The 22,699-nt window shown below is 41.3% G+C and overlaps 2 protein-coding genes across 3 annotated transcripts in view; one reads left to right on the top strand and one right to left on the bottom strand.

The window, feature by feature from the left end:
* Positions 1 to 16,733: 16,733 nt before the first annotated feature.
* Positions 16,734 to 20,621, bottom strand: fam72a (family with sequence similarity 72 member A). Its single transcript, XM_035153150.2, has 4 exons — positions 20,078 to 20,621; positions 19,790 to 19,867; positions 19,168 to 19,292; positions 16,734 to 19,073 (listed from the first exon to the last, which is right to left on the bottom strand). Exons 1-4 carry the CDS (start codon positions 20,227 to 20,229, stop codon positions 18,979 to 18,981), a joined length of 450 nt encoding a protein of 149 aa, XP_035009041.1. The 5' UTR covers positions 20,230 to 20,621; the 3' UTR covers positions 16,734 to 18,978.
* A 1,249-nt stretch (positions 20,622 to 21,870) lies between these two features.
* srgap2 (SLIT-ROBO Rho GTPase activating protein 2) overlaps positions 21,871 to 22,699 on the top strand; it is a 54,560-nt gene continuing 53,731 nt past the window's right edge. The window contains exon 1 of one of the 2 annotated variants that reach the window (XM_035151652.2): positions 21,871 to 22,503. In XM_035151652.2, coding sequence (XP_035007543.1) covers positions 22,437 to 22,503 — 67 coding nt within the window. In that variant the 5' untranslated portion in view covers positions 21,871 to 22,436. The remainder of the gene's footprint in view (positions 22,504 to 22,699) is intronic. The other variant, XM_035151653.2, reaches the window with a different exon arrangement.

The raw sequence follows: 22,699 nt of genomic DNA, 5'->3' as shown, positions 1-22,699 counted from the left end.
AACAGCAGCTCCAGCTTTTTCTACAGTGGTCAACATATTTCTCTGCTAAAAAGAGGCGTTGAATGTTGTTACAGTACAGGCTCTTTCACACCTTCCTTGTTTGTTAAGACTTTTCAGTTTAGTTTTTCTTTATTCAAAAATAGTTAGCAAATTAAAATTCCGAATCTGCACCATGCAGACGTCAGACTCACACCTGTCCACAAACCAATGAATGTCAAGTATAGGTAGATAAGTTACAGTAGATAGTTGTAAGTAGTTAAAGACGTAGTAGTTAGTCCGCTGCCTACATTACAATGTGTAACCAAAACTAACTGTAGCAAATGTGAACAGTGTAACAAAGACCTGAACCTCGGTTTGGACCATGGTCCAGACTTTCAGGTGTGAAAACATCCTAAATAAATGTTGCATGTTTTAACCAGTTACTATTGTTAATTGGTGTCATTACTGATACAAGCACTTGGTGACAGTTTTGAAAGTCAAATAAAATGCTTCATTTCATCATTATCATAATCTTCGCTTTGTTTAAATACTTTAACATCCTGCACCAAAACATAATTTATCTGCACTAAACAGAAACGACACCAGATTTGTTAGCACTTTGAGAGAATTGTGAAGTGTCACTTTGTGTCAGTGTCTTCATGACACGTGCGTATGACGCCTCGTGACGCCTTATGAGCGACACTTCAGGCAAAGTGTTGCTACTTTGTTCTTTTTCTCAGACATGTCACAATAATGAGAAGCGTCAGATTCCATCAAGCAGAAGAGGACAGGTCCACATTACAGATGCATACATCACTGCTCTCATTTCAATGTAATAACACCTGTCTGGCCTGATGAGGGGGAAGCCGTGATGGCTTAGTCTGAGAGCAACAGACACTTGAACACACACACAGAGAAACACACACACACAAAGCTGCATATATTTAGTCCCAAAATAATCAAATAAAAATATATAAACCACTATAAGCCACTGAATAACAGATTTTGTCAAGATATTTTTTGGTCATCTTTTACCGTTATCAACAGGACATCTCAAGTGTGAAAGGGGGAGGGACAGAGCAGAAGACGCAGCAAGGGGCTGCAAGCCGGAGCAAAACCTGCAGCCGCTGCAGAGGACTTTAGCCTTAATACATTGGGCACCACCTCCACCAGGTGAGCAACCGGGTGCACCTGCACATGGAGCATCTTCTATACTAAGACAAAACTCTCTCTCTCATGTCATGTGCCTTATTTTATGTGCCATTATTTTATCCTGCAACAGCCACCGAAAAGATAAAATGACAGTCCTATGGTTATAATGCCACAAATACTGTACTATTGTGTTGTCCTCCATAATGTCACATATAAGGGTAATGGTCAGGAAAAGATTGTGGGTTGGATCTTTGTGATTTAAGCCCAGGCAAATCCCTGAGGGCCAAACTGGGGGCCAAACTGGGGTCAGTTGTTCTATCAGAGGGGGCAAATTAATTACATATATTTTGTGTGATTATAGCACCAATCATCTTATTTTATACTGAATAATACTGTGGACAACACAAAGCAGCATATAAAGCGGAAAGGCCAGCAGCATGGTTTACAGTTAGCAAACAGGAACATATTTGAAATTCTCAAATAGTCATTTCAGTAATGCAGTGGTTCAGATGACAAATCTGGAACGTCTAAAGACATTAGAATATAGTCTCTTCAACAACAAAGTATCCAAATAAGTAGTACTTTTGTACTATGGCACAAATCAACAACCCTAACACATACCACTCAGGTAGTTTACTAAAAATAAAATAAAACAGAAACCTATCATAGATACATATAGCTTACACATGTTTCCTGTTTATCCTCTTTTCACACAGAGACATGCACAGCTCTACAAAGCCCATATTCTGATACAGACACAGTAACAAGTGAAGAATAAAAGTATTGAACAATGAAAACAATCGCATATTTAAAGGTTTATGAAAATATACTTTTGCTACCAGACCTGCTATTCCAGTTACTCACTCCTATATATATATATACACGACTGCTTAATACAGACAACAAATCACCATCAGCTGCAGGTGACAACTGACAACAACCAATAAATCAAAACTGTTCAAACAGACAAACAATAAGGCTACAAAATATGATAGACAGTCAGACAACAGCAGCAGACACACACACACACGCAGACATAAGCAGCAGACACATGCACAGACAGACAGACACGCAGGCACGCACACACACACACACACACAGACAAACAAAAAGACACACACACAGAGACAGGGTGTATTTGACTCACATTATATGACGTCCTCTCTGTCGTGGAGGTGAATTGTCCATCATGTCTCACTGCACGTGCAGCTGTGCTGGTCATTAATAGCATTGACAGGGCTGCTAGCTGCTAGCTGCTAACTAGCACAGCGCCGCTGCCGGTCGTTTCTGTCAAATTACGTAGTTAACTTTCTCTTTGTTTGTTTCACTTCAGCCTCTTTAGTTTCCAGACACTTAGTTTCCATGTTTACATGGAGCCGAATATAAATTATATCTATATTCCGTGTAAACTGTTCACCTGTTGACCTCCTGGCGGCGTTTTAACCTGCACGAGCGCGTTTCTTCACGTCACGTGATCAAAACACAGCTGAGACAGCCAATGAGAGAGAGGAATGCATGTTCATTAATTTTGTGTACATCACACTATGACATCATACTGCTGTTTAGATCAGCTGAGTTTTGTTTGTGCTATAAATTGTTTATGTGATTCATTTTATTAATATGTTTATGTATATATAATTTCCATATTCATAAATGTAATCAAAAATGCATTGATTCAATTCCACATGTTACAAAACAAGACTCAATATAAACTATAACAGCTTGTAACAAACTGAATATTTTTCAATATTAATGTTTTCTATTTTATTTCACTTTAGTTTGTTCCCCCAAGCATTGGAATGTATTCTTTATTCATTTTTCTTTTGAATATTTTATTGTGTATTAGTATTTTTGTACTTTTTGCACTTGGATGTTGTTGTAATCTCTTTCGTGAGTAAAAAGGAATTTGAAAATAACGTTTTGCTGCCTTTTCTAACACAGCTTTTAACTTCTGGTCTCCCTCAGTAGAGGAGCAAGCATGTCATAGATGTACAGGACTTACAGTACAGTGTTGTTCAAATTATTCTGGTGGCATTAGTTCACGTTTAAGGAGACAATCGTTGACTATCGTTGATTAATCTGGTGATGATTCAAAAAATCTTCCCATCGGTTCAACTGATGTTTTTCCTTTTTAAGTTTCATTCGAAATGCATAAAGGAGTGAGTCACATTGTCAAAGGTAAATAAAAAAAGCGGTCACAGACCAGTCACCACCACTTATACAGTGAGTAAAACTTTTGTTTGCCCCTCAATGAATTTTCCGACACTGGAAATTAACTAGAATGTCTCGCTCATCCTTTTGCAAATAAGGAAATGTAGTGAAATAAGACTCCTCATGAGTTAATGGCAAGTTTAATGAAGTCTAAACATTTCCAGTGGCCATGGAAATCTCTGCAATGTGTTTAAAATAGCATTAAAAATTCAAATGAGTGGAATAAACTTAAAATTATAACAAATATAGTTCATCATTTAGAGATCAGCTCTCGCTGTGATAGGTTGAAGTGAGGTGAATGGAATAAGACGGAGCTGCTTTGCTAATGGACTCCACACTGTGGCTTGTTGTTGTCGTCGCAGGTTTTAAGCTTTTATCAGGCTGCTTACACCAGAAATTTTTTTTTTAAAACTCGAGAGGCATCAGAAACCAGTAAAAGATGTGTAGTCCTCTACAGAAGAGGAGCAATACATGCACATGCATTAACACACAAAGTCGTACACGCAGCAGAAGCAGTAGAACAAGGCATTACCATAAATTCATTAGAGTGGCTGGGCAGTATTTATAAACATGTAGAGATGTTGTTTACAGTGTCTGACTGAATGGATTACACAGCTACACAGACTGAACGACATACTCCCAATATACACACTGTTTACACTGGGAGAGACAGGGCGAGAGAGGATGGAGAGAGAGACAGAGAGAGGGGTTTGAGTGCATCGCTTCACAAGGTCCCTGAGTGACATGTTTTACACAGCGAAATAAACATCCAATAAAATAAACACCATTCGGCTGTGCTCTGCTGCCATGTTATTGTGTATTGTGTGTGTCTTGTAACGCTACAAGTAGATACTGTATGTGTAGGAGAGGATCAATGCATTTGAAGAGAATGATTTTTCTTGTAGACACACTTTTAGAAGTAGATGGATGTATTGTATCTATCTTTGTATCTATCTATCTATCTATCTATCTATCTATCTATCTATCTATCTATCTATCTATCTATCTATCTATCTATCTATCTATCTATCCATATCAAAAGGTGACAATGCAGAACACTTTTTTGATTCGTCCTATACCTGCTACAAAATGAAAGAGGAAGTAATTGTCCCATGTATCCACACATGGTGCAGATATGACCATCATCTGACAGCTAAGCACAGAAGAGTGGAATTAGGGGCAAAGCAGCAAGGTGATAACTGGCCTCCAGGAAGTTATTATTCCCAGCCAAGAAATAGTTCGGCCCACATCCTCCTGTTGAACCCTACATCTAAAATTAGTTTTACAGAGGTGTTTTTAAGTTGTCCTTGTGTTAGAGCCAGCCAAGCTGTCCCCTGTTTATGCTGTATCATGCCTCCTGCTGCTGGCAGTGGCTGCATATTTACCATAGATCAGTTTTATTAGCTATATGCAGCTATTAGCTATATGCAGCTATAGCTTATTAGCTATATATGTATATATATATATATATAGTAAGGTAACGCAATTTGGATTGTGAGGTAACCCAAAAATATTGTGGGGTAACCAAAAAGTACTGCAAGAGAACGAAAACACATTACGAGGAAATGCAATCCAAAAACATTCCTGGCCATGACCTTCGGGGGGCCCGTAATAAATTGTTATTTTTAAAAAAGAGTTGTTTTCTCTTTCATGTTTACTCATCCATCAAGACCACATATTCTACAACTTCTTCTAAAAATAGTCACAGCATGTTGCCAAACAAGTTCACACAAGACAACCATTTTATTTGAAACCGTGGCGGCACAGGCATTAACACCAGGAGCAATAAACCATATGAAGGCAAAGGGAGGAAGAGAGGAACTGCAAAAAAAAAGGTGATCAGGGTGTTGATGGACCAAAAAAGACAAAGAGATTTAAAGAGAAGAGGATGAATTTATTGCTCTGTGGAGAAGCGTATATGGAGGGGATGTGAGGAGGAGGAGGGGGATGGAGGGAAGAGGGAAATCAGACAGGTTGGACTATGAGAGCACACACAGACGCACTCTGTTTAATGTCTTGCTGACATTTCTGCTCTCCATCTCCTCCCCACCAACCCTCTCACTGTAGACGTATGGGCAGGGGGTTACAGAAAGGAGACTGAGAGGGGACGCAATGCTCTGCCTGTACTTCACTCAAGGTCACAAGTCCCAGACAAAGTCAGGGGTCAGGGTTCACTGTAGGGCCAGCCAATCAGGAGGAGGACGGAATCAGGTTTCAGTGGTGAGGAGGCTCCCTGACAGTGCCGCTCTACCCAGCTGCAACTTCGGTGTGCCTTCCTCACTGACCATCTTTTCTGTCTTTTTTTGATATCGCTGTCCCTTCATCTCTCTTTTGATTTTCATCCTTGCACACTTTGAGCACTCGTCGAGAAACCGCACATAACGTGACGGGGGAAAAAACTGAGCATCGAGCACTTTCAGAGGTTGCGCAGGGTAGTTCAGAGGCTACCTAACCGTTCACTCCCTGAGTCCTTGAGTAAATTCCTTCTGGATTCCGTCACTCCATTAACCCGTGCAGTCAGGGCTCCTTGCATACGTGTGTGTGTGTGTGTGTGTGTGCATCATTGAGGCTTTCATTCACTGTCACTGCTCTGTGTCTGGTGCTCATTTCGTTGCTCTAAACCAAAACCATGTGTGTATTCAGCGGCTGGAATGTTCTCCACAAAAACGCCGCGGCCTCCACACCTCCCATCCATTGACCCGGCCCTAAATGGTGGTGTCCATATCAGCAGATGAAAGATGTTATAGCTACCAGCTTCCTCGCTCAACCTCATATTTATACATTAGCTCGAGTCATCTACTTAGCCTTTTACATTGCAGTAAGTAGAAAACTGCTGTTCATCTGGGCCCGGTCCTATAAATCAAACTTCGACAATGGGACAGTAACGGGCAAAAATCATTACTTCTACCTTTTATTGCCGCTTTACCGCTGATAGAGCGTCTCTCCCTGCACTCAGCGTTCTGCTCTTTCTGAAGTCCCAGCGTGATCTGACCAGGCCAGTTGGCTGAAGTCGTGCAGCTCACTGAGCTACAGGGACAACAGGCAGCAGTGTGTGGACTCCAGGCCTGAGAACACTTCACTAACCTGATCAGCACCAAGACAAATAGAGGGGTGATTGCTTCCCCGTGGCCCATCTGGCTTCCCTTAAGGCGGCGGGAGGGGAGAAACAGGAGTACGCGTGTGTGTGTGCATGTGTGTGTGCTTTTTTTAAAGGCTGCCACTTTACATAGGGTATTTCAAACACACCGCTGACTCGCCGGCCAATTACAGCCAATCGGGGCTGTCGGCCTGACTGCTTTCGCCCGTCAATAAAAACATTTTGCTTGGGAGTGCCGAGGCCTCTCTCTGGACCGCAGCCCGGCCCAAACAAACGGCTCACTCCGAGTTCTGACATTCAAAAACGGAAGCGCCAGAACTCCAGCGTCGGGGAATAAAGATCTCTGCAATTTAACAGCGGAAACCCAGGAGTGAGCTCAGTCCTGGAGAAAGGTGAAGAGGGGGAAATGAGCTGACCTTGTAGGTGTGAGTGGCCGTGCAGGGCCACAGGGGGAATGTTTTCCATACAGTAGGTGTGTGGCTCCCTTATGTGATTGTAGTTTTTTTAAGTGCTGGGCTATGCTCCCAGTGCAGAGTGATAACTCTAAACCTGAATCACACAGGACCTCCTGAGTTCTACACTGTAACTGAGCTGATGTAACAGAATGCCTCAACCCTAAGGCCAATGTTGGGTCAAATTCAGGGTGGAGGAGAGTTCTGCCTGCTGTCCACAACTCCACCTGCTGGCCAACTCAGAGAACAGCAGCCAAATAAGCATTATCCTTCTCAGATCCAGGCCATTAGCAAAAACACTTTTATTCTAATATGTCACTTTTTGTATCCGCTCAGACGTAAATGTGCCTCTGTCTCTGCTCTCTGCCTGCTCCTCTATAAGCTAATAGTAAACAGAGATGCTGCGGGCTGGGTGCTGTCCAAACAGCAGGACAATAATAACTGTTTGTTGTCACCACGGATACACACTTTCATTACTGGCAACACACACTGGAGCATCTGGCTTCTGTTAACTGTATCCAAACACATCATATGGTGTGTGTGTGTGTGTGTGTGTGTGTGTGTGTGTGTGTGTGTGTGTGTGTGTGTGTGTGTGTGTGTGTGTGTGTGTGTGTGTGTGTGTGTGTGTGTGGATTGTTGCCTGAGACACTTTCATACCTGAATATATTCTCATACACACACATTCAAGTTTATTTAAGGAAATGAATTGAACTATATGGAGGAGAGAAAAACCCTTAAGCCGTTGCCACCTGCTAATTACAACACAGCACTCAAAGAGTTAAGGTTGTGTTCCTGTAGCTCAGTGTGTGTGTGTGTGTGTGTGTGTGTGTGTGTGTGTGCGTGCGTGCGTGCGTGCGTGCGTGCGTGCGTGCGTGCGTGCGTGCGTGCGTGCGTGGTGTGTGTGTGTGTGTGCGTGGGTGAGAGTGAGTGAGTTTGCGTATGCACACGCGTGTGTATAGGCTGAGGAATGCCCTTCCCAGTTAGGGAGCAGGGGCCCAGGCTGGGGGCTTTAGAGTGGGGCCCAGTGTGTGTGTGTGTGTGTGTGTGTGTGTGTGCGTGCGTGCGTGCATGCATGCATGTGTGTGTCTATGTGTGCGTGTGAGTGAGCCAGTCGGAGCTTAGCAAGGGGCCCTGTGTTTTGTTCTGTTCCACATCAATGGGACGTCAAGCCGGGTTTGGGCCTGACAGCACCCGGATTAAAGGTTTTCTACCAGACTCTCTCTTCCCCTCCCCCGACACACACACACACACACACACTCACAAACACACAAATACACACACAATGGGTTGAAAGAACACAGTCTTAACTCTTGGAGTACTAAATTGTAATTTGCAGGTGGCTACAGGCAGTGGGACAGGCCCTCCAAATAATACGTAAAGGGGTTAAGAAAAGTGTACGTCTGTGTGTGTGTGTGTGTGTGTGTGTGTGTGTGTGTGTGTGTGTGTGTGTGTGTGTGTGTGTGTGTGTGTGTGTGTGTGTGTGTGAGGGCACACGTGCACCACAACAAATGGGCACAAGTAAATCTTACAAGACATTGTTATACAAGTAAAATAACACAGCAACATTTTGTTCAAACTGTCGTTATAAATCTCCCCTGCTGACTTTCTCCCTACTCATTCACACAGAATTTGTTTTCGGATGCAAATAAAACAGTCTGTTGTAGAATAACTCATTATTTTAACAAAAACTCTGGAAATAAATAGAGGCTGGAAAGAGAAGGAAGCAACTGCTTGTGTATTTATTTGTTAACACTGCGATGACAGGGGAGGCCTTCACAGAACATCAAATCAAGTTCAATATGAATGTAGAGAGGGGGGGGGGGGCAGGGAGACGTTGCAGAAATATTAAAGAAATAATTAGAAAGGGATGCATCCAGGAAATGTAAGAGCGCATAAAGGCCCAGCTAGCACAAGGACACATTTCAAAGCCATCCTCATGAAATGAAAAGTGAAGAAAGGCCACAGCAAACACTCACAACAATTCTGTACGTGTTTGTGCACGTGTGTGTGTATGTTTGCATCGGGTCAGTCACAGTTGTCAGTGATGGGACATGGTAACCTACTGATGCATATTCATTTAACACATAGGCTACTTATGCAAAGACATATTGTAAAATCAAATACACACACACACCTTCAACCTCATCCTACAGACACGTACGCAAATACAACCACACAACTGTAGAAGTTGTGCCTCTTCAGTGTGAGGTCACAGAACAAACAGCTCTGATGCTACAGAGCTGTGATCATGATGTATATGCAACATCCCAACTTAAACACATAATTAGAAATATCCTTCCTTTGAATTGTCCAGTGTTTTGTGCTTGAAGATTCAATGTCACAAGCTGACAATGACCTAAAAGCCACATTCATAGAGTTGCAATTTTACCTATTTTACAGGGATATTAAAAGTCTAAAGGTCTTTTTTTTTCTAGCTGACTAATTTTTATCGCACTAAGGTAAATGAAAAACAGCTCAATCAGATTTATTTTTCCTTTTTTCGTGAAAGATTTAAGGTTAAACCAAATGATACCAGATTCAGGAATTTCAATCTGTTAGCCTGTAATTAAATTTGGTTACGGCCTGCCCTCGGTTGGTACTTCCCACCACTTCTGTGCACATGAGACAATATAAGACACTTTTCTGCTTTGACACACACATTCAGCGGCGGTATTCGCTTCAGACAACGATAACATTTGGAAACACTTTTCTAAGCCGTGCTAGAGGCAGTGAGATGGAGGGAAGAAAAAGATCATCAGTGCTCAGGCTAAGAAGCTGCTGCTTTTATTCCCAGGTGGCTTTGCAGATCCGGCGGTTCATGCCTCTACCGGACACTCAGCTGACAATAAACACGTTTGATGCTGACTGCTGTTGGGCTGTAAAGTTCTCAGCAAACCCCCATGGTCTGGGTGTTGGGGAACACATCCATGCCGACCGCCTCGGATCCCCCATGACTTAATTAGTGCTCTCTGATTCTCCGCATTAGTTTACTGTATAGGAACAACTTTTATCCTTAACTGTAATCAGCTTGCCCAGAAGAATAGAACAAAATAAGACGCTTGTTTGAAGTTCTCTTTGTGTTATCTCGAGCACTTCCAACAAAGGCCCAGTGCAGCTTGTCTCTGAGTGTAATGCTGGGCCAGTAGGCAGCCCAGTTGTTGAAAACCTGCTGCACATGGAACCTGCAGCTCTGTTTTCCCAGACCATACCATCGAAAAGCAACTGTTTTGATAATCCCCTAATTATGAAGCTAACGTTCACGAGCTTATAGACTCATTAGCTCCGAAAGGATTTGTTGTTTTCCGTGGTTAAGCGATCATATTACATGTAAAACTGACTTTGTTAAATAATTTAAGGTTCCAAGCAGCCAATCTCATGAACGCTCCCTCTCCTGATTAAACAGATTATTCCTAAACTGAATAAATTCTGCCATTTATTACCGTTTGCCCTCCTCACCCAGTGAAAAAAAGATTTTTGTGATGAATTCTTGGAGGTGTCATTAATATGCGTAATCAGCCAAAGCTGGACATTAGCCTAGCCTTTTAGGTCTATTATCAGGAGATGACCATGACAGACTGCAGCGCTTTTATGAACCTCCTTATATTTCTTATAAAATATTCCTTTCACTCTGATGATCAAGGTGACCGCTAATTTGATGGCAATCCTCTTCATGTGTCCTGGCACGTGAAATAATGACATGTGGAGGAATAAAATGCTAAATTATTTATTCCATGTGAAAAGGAAAGATTAAAATGGCCTCCAAAAAAATAAGATTCTATAGAATGTTGTGGTTTTTGTGCTCAGTGAAATCTTTTTTAAAATGTGCAGCATTATAAAATGTATAGAGATGTGTCCTTTGGGGCTTTTCTGTCATTCCAGAAGTAAAATACTACTAATTGTGATATGAAATATATAAACATCGTTATTGCTTCTTCAGAGTTAATTAGATGTGTTCATTCCGATGTGTGTGTTTGACACTGAAGTGTTAAATCTGTCACTGGACCCACACATGGACTCGTGGAAGCTTCCATAAATGGTAATATTGCTCCATCTAGTGTCAGGAAGATAAAGTAAGTTTAGGCGCGCAGAGCCAGAGTTCCAGGACTTAAGAGCATTAAAAAAACTGTTGCATTTTTCAAGGGTAAACAATTGTTTATTTCTCATAGTGCTATACTTATTGCAATAAAGTGTATACATGTGTCACTTTGATTTTACACTTATATCCTCCCCCTCTTAATGTATATAGCTTTATATTAGATTTCTGATGTGTGTGTATATTGAACTGTATTTTATTTCATTTTATTTCATACTGTGTACTGAGTACTGTGTACTGTTGACACTGTGATAAATGACTTATGACAAATAACTTGAACTTAATAAATAATGCTTATTAATTAGTTTGGGGACCAGAGGATCTCTGAATTTTGTCTAGTGAGCCTTAAATTTATTATATACTGTAGGGCCCAAATGTGAGCAAATGAATACAATATGATAATGAAATAGCAATACTTATACTACAAGAACTAGCATCAGACAAATGTAAATTAAATTAATGTTTTCTGTTGATATCACTATAGTGCAACTTAGTGCTATGGCAAAAAAAGACAAGCAAAAAAACAAAGTAATTGTAATTTATATGGACCAAACATTGAGTTTCAGTGCAGCAGCTCTGACAGATTCAGGCCTTTTATTTGATTAATAATAACAGCCGGTATTTTGCAGACATAGAGACGTAGGATTGATGTTTGGGTTCTGGTGGGATTACTGGAGTCAGCGGTGAATGTTTTCTGGACATGAGAATGTTGATATTGTTTAATAAATTCTATTAATATTTCATTTTCACTTTTATGGCTTTCAATAGTCTCCAGATGTTTTTGTTTGAGACCTGAGGGACATTGAGGCCTGAGAAATGAGCACTCCACCATGTTTGGGCTTATGTAACCGTGGCAACCGGAGGCCATGAGGCCTGAAGTAAAGGAAACTTAAGGGCTGAAATGATTTCATTCATGACATTTGATCAGAATGTATCAGCGCCTCGTCATTTTTCCCCTCACATATCATCATTGGAAGGATTGGAAGCTACATAAGCTGCACGTGTGTCATAAATCAGCTGTTTGGTCCCTTGATTTATCTCTGAGGAGGAACAGATTCATGTAGATCCATTACACACCAGTCAATTAAAACAAAATAATAGTTAGCGATACAAGAGCGCCTGTAATATAATCTGATGAGAGCCCAGTCTGTACTCACAATATTCATATTTGGAAAAGAATAAATTGACTGACAAATTAATCTATGTCTAAAATATAGCCCTATATTTGTCACATCATAATAAGCATGTTAATCGTCTGCAATGCTGCACATTATTTATGTTATATTGCTGAAAATAAAATACTAAGAATAGTGGGTAGTTTCTCCTGTTCTTTCACGTGTGTGTCATTACCCTTCACATCCAGCAGAGCGCTTCAGAGTGTTCTCTCTGAGATTTTCCACCTGAGCATCTGGAGATATTGGAGTGTACTTGTTACAGGACTCCAGTGTTGTGCTGCACAACCTGTAGGTCTGACTTTGACTGATCATTAACTGACAATCAAGTTACAACCACATAGATCTGAGCAGATATCGGACATGTTTCATCCATGTCTTCCTCACTCTGCAGTTTTGTTAAACCTGCCAATGACGCGTCTTTCTTGTAAGTAAACAGAGTCTAATGTGACTCTAGTACAAATCCATCCGACTTCAGTCTGAGGAGGGACAGAGATCTACTCAGCCGGGATTGAAAACACTTGAGGTTGATGTGCTGAGCCTGTGAGGAGTCTTTCAAAATGGTTTGGTCTTTATTCTCCAAAACCTGTTTTTACTTAAGTCTCAAGAGTCTTTAAACGTTCATCTCATATCGGTGGCTTTGCATCATTTTGACAATGAAGAACAATAGGAAATGTTTTTTTCTTTAAGTAGAAAGTTTATGAATTTATGTTTATTTTATGTTTTTGATTAAGCAATATGTTCTCTTTGTTTTAATTAAACCAGACGCAGTAACATCTCACATCAGACCCTTTTACCTGTCATGGCAGGAAAACACACATGGAATGAATAACCATGAATACACAGTACATTACCCCATAGTGCGTCTAATAGAGAATTATTTGATCTAATCTTATCTTAATACACGGACAATAAATCTTTATTAATATCATTATTTGCATCTGTGTTACTTGATGAGTGACAACGCTGCCATGAAAAACATCTTTTTCCATGCTTGCTTGATAAAACTAGCATGGCATCCATTAGAATACAGCTCCTTCATAACTGAACAATCCTACACATGATTAAATGAATTATAAAAGAACATGAAGTAGTCTGATTGGTCATAAGTCACTGGATATTAAAACCAACATAACTTATGTTTTACTCTTAACTTTTTGTATCTGCTCAAGAGAAAATATGTCAAATACAAAGGCTTCAACAACCAAGACTAACCCCCACAACAATATTAAGAATGTTATTGGGATCTGCACCAAATTTTACACCCTTAAAGATATCAGCCCACTTAATGTGCCTGATTTTTTATCTGAAGATCTGTGCGTTATTCCATAAGATTTGAATGAAAATGCTGCATTGTTAAAGAAAGACAAAGGAATTCTGGATCTGCATCCACATTATAATTGATGGTTTCTTTTCAGGCCCAGGCCTCATCCCTGCACCAAGTTCGGTGTGGAGTAGTTTTTGTGTAATTCTGCTGAGAAATAAACCAGCTAGACAAACTAGAACGTCACTCAGAGAGCACATACCTCCACCAAGGCCCAGCAGTCCCCTTATCAAACCACATTTAAATTCACCAGACCAGGAATTTTACTTGGATCTGCACACACTCATAAATAGCAGCCATCTAAACATATCTTTAAAAAAAATAAAAATCAAGATTCATGAATTATTCTCTGAGAAATCAACGGAAATGAACATAATGGTGATTGGGGCTGTAAATGCTTTATTCATGTAAATCTGTGAGTTTAAGTTTCAGTCACCACAAACTGATGAGGCCCTGTGGAGTTGACTGCGCCCACCGACAGCAGAGTGCACCTCATCCGCACTGTGTCCACTCGCCTGGCAGCTGTTTACATTCAACAGATGTGCACCTGCCCACTTAGCTGCTATATGTTCCACACACCTGTCCACCACTTACACACAGCTCACTCAGACAGCTGCCGTGTTATCTCCATACCTGTCTGCCTGCTGTGCTTCTCAGCCCAAAGCCGATCCCTGCGACTCAAGAAAAGAGGACAACCTTTGATATTAGCAGGCCTGATGATCAGTTTGATTCGATTAGGATGCTTTTTAGGCCATTGCTTGTATTAAAGAAACCACAAACAGGCCGTTTTCAGCCTTGAAAACAGGTACCAAAGTCAATCAAATGGAGACAAATACATAGTGGTTTAAATTCCTACTTTGATGCACCAGTAGTTGCCAACCCTTTTGGTCTATAGCCCTTAAAATGGATTTTGTCAAAGAGTATTCTCCCTTTAGGCTTTAGTTTCATCAGGTTCTTAGAAGTATTAAGAATGAAACTACATAGTATTTTATCATACTAATTAGCACATCCCTCCACCAAGGCCCAACAGTCCCCTTATGAAACCACTTTTAAATTCACTTGATCCAGATTTGTATTTGGATCTGCAGATGTGGGTTCCTCCCTGACCCATACTGTATCCTTCCACCAAGTTTCATGGGAATCACTTGAGCAGTTTTAGCATAATTCCGCAAACAAACAAAGAAACTGAAGAAAAATAATCTCCTTGGTGGGTAATTAAAAAAACAAAGCTGTGAGAAAGGTCCCAAATCCTATTTAATCTCATTAAGTCCATTGACTCATACAATATAAAAGACTTACAATAAGCTCATTGATGATGTAGCATCCACATTGAACATGCTTTGATTCAAGTTTCATGTTTAGACGAAGCTGTTGTAATGCATCCACACATCTCATTCTTTATTTGACCCCTACGCTGCAAGTAGATCATGTTTCTCTGCATCGTGTATTCATGTAACACACAGGTTTGACAGGACGAGATCTGCTGGACGTGTGTTAGCACGTTGTTCTATAGACTCAGTCTCCACCTTGTTAACCAGCTCGGCAGCTACTGAGGCAAAGACGCAGAATATTAGATTTAATTTATCCTTTATTTGTCTGAGGGAGGCAGGCGTGCACTGTGGGATACACACACACACACATACATGTACCTGCCTGGATCAACAAGTCTTCTCCTGTTGACCAGTGGCTTGAGGGCATTGACAGTTAAGGGTGTTTCTCTTCTTGGCTACAAAATATCTCCAGAATAAAGTTCCCATTACAGGAGTAACCCATGTTTGAAGCAGAACTGGATCTTAACTGAAAAAACATCCACACTTGTTTTTTTCCGGACCCTGATCTTTGTCACTGATGAGAAGTCTGATGAGTTGCACTGAAAACAGGCTGATAAAGTTTGTGAAATGGTTTTAAAAAAATGCTCTCATGTAACTGACTTTGTTTGTATGCATGGTTTGTAATTTGAAACATGTGAAAACAGAGCAAGCTGCAAATATTTGTTTCAGATTTTTCTTGCCATCTGTACATAAATTATCCCGTACATGTCCCAACAGCAGCAGAGAATTCTTCAGAGGGAGGCACGCAAGAACAAATGATTAAACCTCAGTCAGATCCTTCCAAAATACTGTACCAGTTTTATTTTCCTTGTCGAACCTGTGCAGGTTCACCACCACAAAATCTGTGCTTTGCAGCTGTAATATATGACTCACAGCTCCTTCTGAGAAAATCCAAGTCATGAAACCGCACCTTGAAAATAATAGACACATCCATAACCTGTGTATAAATCTGGGATTGGCGCAGAAATATTCAGCTAAAATGTTAATATGTTAATAAATATCTACATAACCCTAAGCCATGAATAAAAATAACAAATTCCAAATAATAAGGTGTGGAGTCAATACATCCACTTATGAGATAAAAGTATGATGCTCTGGAGAAAAATAAGACACCACTGCAATAGTATCAGTTTCTTTGGTTTTACTATTTACAGTAATATGTAAAAAAAAATTGTGAAAACATTTCTTCAAAATTCCAAATTCAACAGACACTGGAGTGAAATGGCTGCTGTGAGATACAAATACAAGTCTGGGGTGATCTCTGGATTTTCTTCAGAGCTGTATAACATTTTTGTAAATAAAAGTGCTGGTGGGAGGACTTGGAGTTTCACACAATCATAAACACATTTATTACATTTTAAATGTTTATATCATACCTCAGTCCTTCATGTAATACTTCAAAATCAACACGGTAGCAGTTGCATCCATCCTAGAAAAGGCATCTCAATTTCTGCTGCGCCTGTGAATCGTCTGTTTTTCCTTTTGCAGCATGGAAATGCAAATTGTGATGCCCCCTGACACCAACTTATGAGTCGCAGCTATAATTAAAACTGAGTGGGCTATTTGATAAGCTCATCATCAACCCTCTGCCGTGTGAATTGAGAGAAAACTCGGGGTCGGATGTGGAAAACCAAGCACAATATACCACTTCATGACAGCAATGTTCAGAACATTTTTCACACACATTTTTGTCTAGTTCACACAACAGGATCTTGTGTGTAGTTAAGTGTGAGTGTGTGACGAGGCTAAATTAAATCAAGAAACAAATGTCATCTGTGAGAACGTTTCCATGACTTTCTGTAGTGCAGAATAGGCCCTGTAATGTCAATTTCGTCCAAAATAACATAACTGAGGGGTCGAGGATGATCAGCCGGGATAAACCCCCACAAACATGACAACAGAACTACCTGGAATTTAAGATATTTTGAAAAAAAAAAGGGTTTATTAAGTTAACAGGCATACAAAACAACAAATCATGTTTTCAAACTACCAATGCAGTTTCAGTGCAATTCCAAAATATACATTTTCAGCAGGGCATGTTAATCAAAGTTATTCACATCAGAAACAGCCATTTAAATAATTCTTTTGATTATCATTTGACATTTGTCCTAGCCAGAGGAAGCTTGCAAGTGATACCCGCTTGAGGTAAAACTGTACACGTCCGATATTATAAACAGAAAACAAAGTACTACGGCACTAATGAAATATTAAATACATAAACAAAAACATACGTACTACAGCACAATACAAATAATTTGTAAACAAAGTCTGTAAACAAAAAAGGCTGAATGAGGTTACAGATATTTGGTTTGCAGACTTAATAAATAGCTATTTGATGTAATGTGTCCTATCAGTTTACCACATTAGACAGTATTTGGTGTGCAAGTATAGCACTGTCAGTTCGAACTTGAAAATGTGAAGGACGAGAAATTCTGGACATGGTTTTCGTAAACTCTGTGTTTTTTTTCCGCAACTAAAAGCTATAGCTATAAATATAATTATAGATTTAAAAAAGAAACCACTTCCTATATCCTTTTCCTTCATGTAAGAAGTGACATTCTATGTTTGCTTCCTTCAACAACGTTTCCCAACCATACAGGCATAAATCATTCACTCCCAGAAACGACTGTTACCTTAAGACAGGATCGTAGTATTATAGCAGGGCACGGCAGTGAAACAATAACAAGAGCTCGAGGATGGCACTGCCAAAAAAGGGAGCGTTTTGAGTGACATCAGTAAGGCCAATGGAATACTGAGCGTTTAAAGGTTAGTGGCCAAATGCACTGACTTTAACTTAACTACACAAAGGAAAATAAATGTGAAATACTGTTTTTAAAATGTCATAACTATCTTCTAACAGGGACAGCTAGTCTGACGGTTCAATATTGATATGTTCTGTGATTCTTTGGAGTTGTGTTTTTTATTCTTCTCTTCAGATGCTACAGTTGTGCTGCTACATAAAATAGTGGTGAAATAAAAAAGGGTCTGTGGAGTGGCATTCAAATATTTTTTAGTTAATTACCATTCTAGTTTATCCAGCAACCTTTGTTTTTTTACTTTATTTGAACTAAAAAACACAAAAGTTTGACATTAAATTTGGCTGCTGTGGAAGCACACATTATGCATATAAGCTATATGTTAGTATCGGACGCCGCTACTGTCAAGATGCATCTGGGTGTTAAACACATACTGCTGCTGTCAGGTGTATACAGTATACTGGCATATCAAAACTTTTCATACTATATCAGATTGTAAGGTGACCTAAATTAAATACGCCCATAAACTCATATCTTATATATATATATATATATATATATATACACATTTCATTCAATAATTGTGCTATTTCCCCCAATACATTTTTAGATTTAAAAAAGCACAAAAACTCAGGTCAGCACCCAGCCACACAAAGAAAATTTGAGCCTCGACCGTTCATGGGATTAAATGCTTATCACAGCATATTCAATGTACAGATTACTGTAGATCTGCCGTTAAGAGGAAGGCAATGGAATTGTGGTCATCATATCAGAAAAGTGGACTTCACGTAAACAACGGGAAAAAGCACTGCATTCACTGGCACAGTAAGTTCCATTGATTTATACCACAGTCCCCAAAGTCTCATGAAGCCGATCAAAACCGTGATCCCAGTGGAGACTAATGAAAAGAGGAACACACCAGATTCAAGTTCTCTAGGTGTGTTATTTTCAGTCTAGTTCAGCCACTTGTTTTACGACAGCTCACGCAAATATTCAAGAGCGAGAGAGAATGTGAGTGTGACGGTGTGTGCGTCTGTGCTTTTTAACAGTGACCAATGATGGAAAAGGCGTGGTCATAGGTGAAAGGGTAATTCGCCACTCAATCACATAGGGCCAAAAATTTCGTATTCACTGATAAGTCACTGTCTAAGCAGGTGTTCTCCAAAAGCAGCAAAGGAAAAACACCTGCTGTGACATCGTTGTTTGGGATGAGGACAGAGGTGCAGCATGGGTTCATATTTTAACCCATACAGAGGAGCACGGCAGCACTTGTTCTGCCCTATGTGATTCAGTGATCAATGACCCTTTGAGGCTTCCCTTTTCTGTCTCATCTCAGCATGGTTTGTACACTCGTGAAGCTCCATTTAAAAATGTTGGCCCTCTTGGTCTCTCACATTGTCCATTTCCCTCTCTACCTAATGCACTCCTCCTCTGATGGGGTTTCTGATTCTTCATTCTCACTGTCATCCAGCTCGGGAAGGTCTCCCCACAGGAGCAGATTCAGGCCTGTGGAGGGGAAAAAAAACGAAAGGTGGCTTTTAAAAACACAATTTAACAGACGGGAATTGCAGTTTTTATCTAAGGGGGGGCTAGTGCTGACCTGTTGCATCCAGTCTGTTGAGAGTTGATACGGCATCACTGTTGAACATCCAGAAATGGCCGTTGTTACAGGAGAGCAGGCAGGGTTTACAGGGGGCAACAACGTGATAGCCCACAACATTACCACTGGGAGAGGGAGCGAGAATAAAGAGGAAATGTGTGTCAGCACTTTACTGGGGGCACTTGTGAAAAAGTGCTAACTCCACTAGTGGGTGTCTATTATCCAACATATTTGTTGCCCTGTATACAACAACAAAGGCCTGGGAAAACAAAAGAGGAGCCTCGATGTAAACCAAAGCTTCAGGTTAATATCTGAACTAAAGCCAGGCGCCAGATTCTTTCATATCTCTGGACCGTTCCGCAAACAAAAGCACACATAAAGATTTCTCCACTTTCTAGACCAATAGATTTATCGCTTTGATAATGATCACTTGAATAAACAATGAAAGTACTAGTTAGTTGCAGGTGCACAGGTGTATAGTGTAAAAGCAACCACAGTGTTACAGTGCACCCCTGCTTGTTTGCTGTGCAAACACGTGTGGTTGTTATTGACTTAGCACATCAGCAGATGGTCTCCCTAAGGCAAACCTTGCAGGATGTACAGTACAGAGAGCTCTACATACCACTTCAGACAGGCGATGTCCCTCAGTTTGCATTTGCAGCTTTCAGTCGAGTAGCAGCTGGCCACAAAGTCAACAGTTCTTGGGGGAGGGAGGGGGTGCGTGTAATGAGAGACAAACATGGCAATGAAAGATTAAAAAAAACAACACTACATGACACAAACCCTGCTAACCACCGTTTGAATGAGAACACCGAGTCTAGCAGCTTCACCCAGCGCAGCTCGCCCTGGCAGCAGCTGCAGACATAAACAAAGCCTTGTTAGCAGCGATGCTAACCACATTAGCACTCACCTATTGGGGGGGATGTCGGTTGAAAAAAGCTCCACTTCCGTGTCTGCGAGCAGCACCGCTTTCATGCCCCTCGTACAGAGCAGGCTGTCGCAGAAGACGCAGTTCACCTGTGTCACACACTTGTTTTTGAAATTAGCGTTGGACGTCGACATTGTTGTCCTGCTAAAAAAATGGACGAGCTCTCTCGCTCTGTCCGCCCCTCACAGCCGATACACAGGGAAAACAACAACAACAACAGGAAGAGTCGGGCACCGACGTGGCTCGCTGTCCGTTCGATGTGCGATAACAATGATCGATTAGACGTTAACTTCACGGGCTAGCTCCGACGTCCTTGTGCTAACGTTCGCGTTCCCCTACCGAGGAAACAGAAGGCGGCTGACGTTAGCTCGTTGAACAAACACACAGGGAAATGTGTAAAAAAGCAAACCGGTCCGCTGTATGAATGATAGACGCACGATAACCGCGAATAAACTCGCCTGTTTTCCTCAACAGGCTCGAGAACCATTCAGCTGCAGCTAACAACTGAATCGCTGTCAGCTTTGTTTACAACTTCCTGGTATGTACGCCCACTTCCTGAAACTATCTTTAAAAGACCCCTGACTTGACTTTGATTGGATACAACTCCATAGTAACTGACGCGATTGGACGAGTTCATTGAAAAGGTCTGAAAGTGATTGGTTACAAAATTGAAAAAATACGCCCACATTCAAACTTTCTGAAAGCTGATTGGTGGTGTGCTGTGTCAGTCAAGGTTCGTTACACGAATCATGGTGTGGGAAGTAGAGCTGTTGTGGAGTGGAGCTGCGGGTTTGTCATGTTGGAAAATATGATATTTGATAATTAAGAGGAAGGAATACTTTGTAAATACAGAAGGCAGAATCTAAAACAATTAGCAAGAAAGAGAAAATACATCAAAAATGAGTAGAATAAAAGAAGTAAATAGATCTAAGGAGGTGAAAGAAATAAAAAGGATAAATGATGGTATTACCCTGTAAAATAGTTTAGTTAAAGCCAGGTGGGTACCGCGAGCAGGACACTCCCCAGTATCTCAGAGGTCTGGCAGGGTTATATTGGACTATTATGTTTGTTATGGATTTGGGAGCAGCTCCATTAAGAGATTAGAAAATGTGCAGTAAAACTTCAAATCAACCCTGTGGTTGTGCTACTGACAGCCAGTGTACGAACAGGGGTGATGTGGGCAGCCTTTTGAGATTTGATTAAAGGTTCAATGTGTAGAATCTAGCGGTGAAGTTGCATGTGGCAGCTGAACACCCCTCACCTCACCCTCCCCTTCCAAACGTGAAGGAGAACCTCTGGTAGCCTTCAGTTGACATAAAAACTCAAAAGGTGTTTAGTTTGTCCAGTTTGGACTCCTGTAAAAACATGGTGGCCTCCATAGGCCTCCCACTCCCGATGTAGATATAATGTATTTAAATATAAAGGGGGCCATTCCAGGGTAAAGAAAACAACCATTTTTACAATTTAGATGAAACACACTAGTGAAAACATCACTAAGATTAGTTTTATATTCAATTTCTGCCAATAGATCCCTTTCACCTACATCTTACACACTGGACCGTTAAAACTCTTGCAGCTGGATTTTGGATGAGTTGTAAGTGTCCGGTTGTCTTTTTAGGGAGACCTGTTAAAAGTCCATCGCAGCTAAAAGCTCGTGTTTGCAGCTGATGTGTTTAGTGCCCTCAGTAGTCCCCCTCCATGTGTGCATCCAGGCCTGTCCTGCGCACTGGGGCTCTGACCAACAGCCAACCCCTCCATCTCCACTCGGTTCCTCCTCTCTCTCACTCCAGGAGGTGGGGGGGAGCAGTTTAGTTTGGACAGGCAGGCAGCTGCGAGACGCACACCCGTCCGAGGCACATTTAGACCCACATGGGTGCATTTCAACGAACAACGCGTGGTAGTTCTGACTTGCAGGCGATCGCTGGTTGTGTTTGAGGGGGGAATGCATCTGCCTCCACTTGGAGTTGTTTGCACCATAACCGGTTTTGAGGAGGCGGTGAGGCGCGGCAGGCAGCAGCAGCAGCAGCAGCAGCAGCAGCCGATGGGAACATTCAGCAGCAGCAGCAGCGCCAAACTCACAATGCGCCCGGAGTAAGCAGAGCAGAGGCAGGGGGAGACAATACCGATCCGCGGGCTCACTGAGGAGCTGCGACCTCTCATCTGGACCCGATCACTTCTTCTTCTTTTCCCTCTTCTTCTTCTTCGTCTTCTTTCTCGCGACCTCTTCTTCCAGAGTTGGCGTGTCCCTCCTCTTCCCCCACGACTGAGAGATCGAGTTCATTGATTGAGACCAAATTGACTTCGCAACGAGGGCGAGTGGTTTGATCTACCAAACTCAGCCATGACGTCTCCGGCGAAATTCCGAAAGGACAAGGAGATAGTGGCCGAATATGAAACTCAAGTTAAAGGTAAAACTTTTTTTTGGATTTAAAAGCCTCTTCCGTGTTAAATGTTGGATCAATCTACTGCAGCTAAATCCACAGGATGAACCCGTCTTACTACACAGTGTGCTTCCCCTCGACTTGACTGAATGCATGTTGTCTCCCCCCCCCCCCCTGTACCCTCACCTCTCCTCTCACATCAGGCGTAAAGGGTGTATACACG

This window comes from Hippoglossus stenolepis, chromosome 3 (assembly GCF_022539355.2).
Source record: "Hippoglossus stenolepis isolate QCI-W04-F060 chromosome 3, HSTE1.2, whole genome shotgun sequence".
Classification (NCBI taxonomy): Eukaryota; Metazoa; Chordata; class Actinopteri; order Pleuronectiformes; family Pleuronectidae; genus Hippoglossus; species Hippoglossus stenolepis.
This window is presented reverse-complemented; position numbering and strand designations above follow the sequence as displayed.

Bases quoted from the DNA above. Each gene is read 5' to 3' on its own strand.
- fam72a (XM_035153150.2), bottom strand. From the start codon at position 20,229: ATGTCGACGTCCAACGCTAATTTCAAAAACAAGTGTGTGACACAGGTG. The intron at 19,868-20,077 runs GTGAGTGCTAAT...CCCTCCCCCAAG, and splicing joins ACCGACATCCCCCCCAATAG to AACTGTTGACTTTGTGGCCA. The intron at 19,293-19,789 runs GTATGTAGAGCT...TCCCTCTCCCAG, and splicing joins GACATCGCCTGTCTGAAGTG to TGGTAATGTTGTGGGCTATC.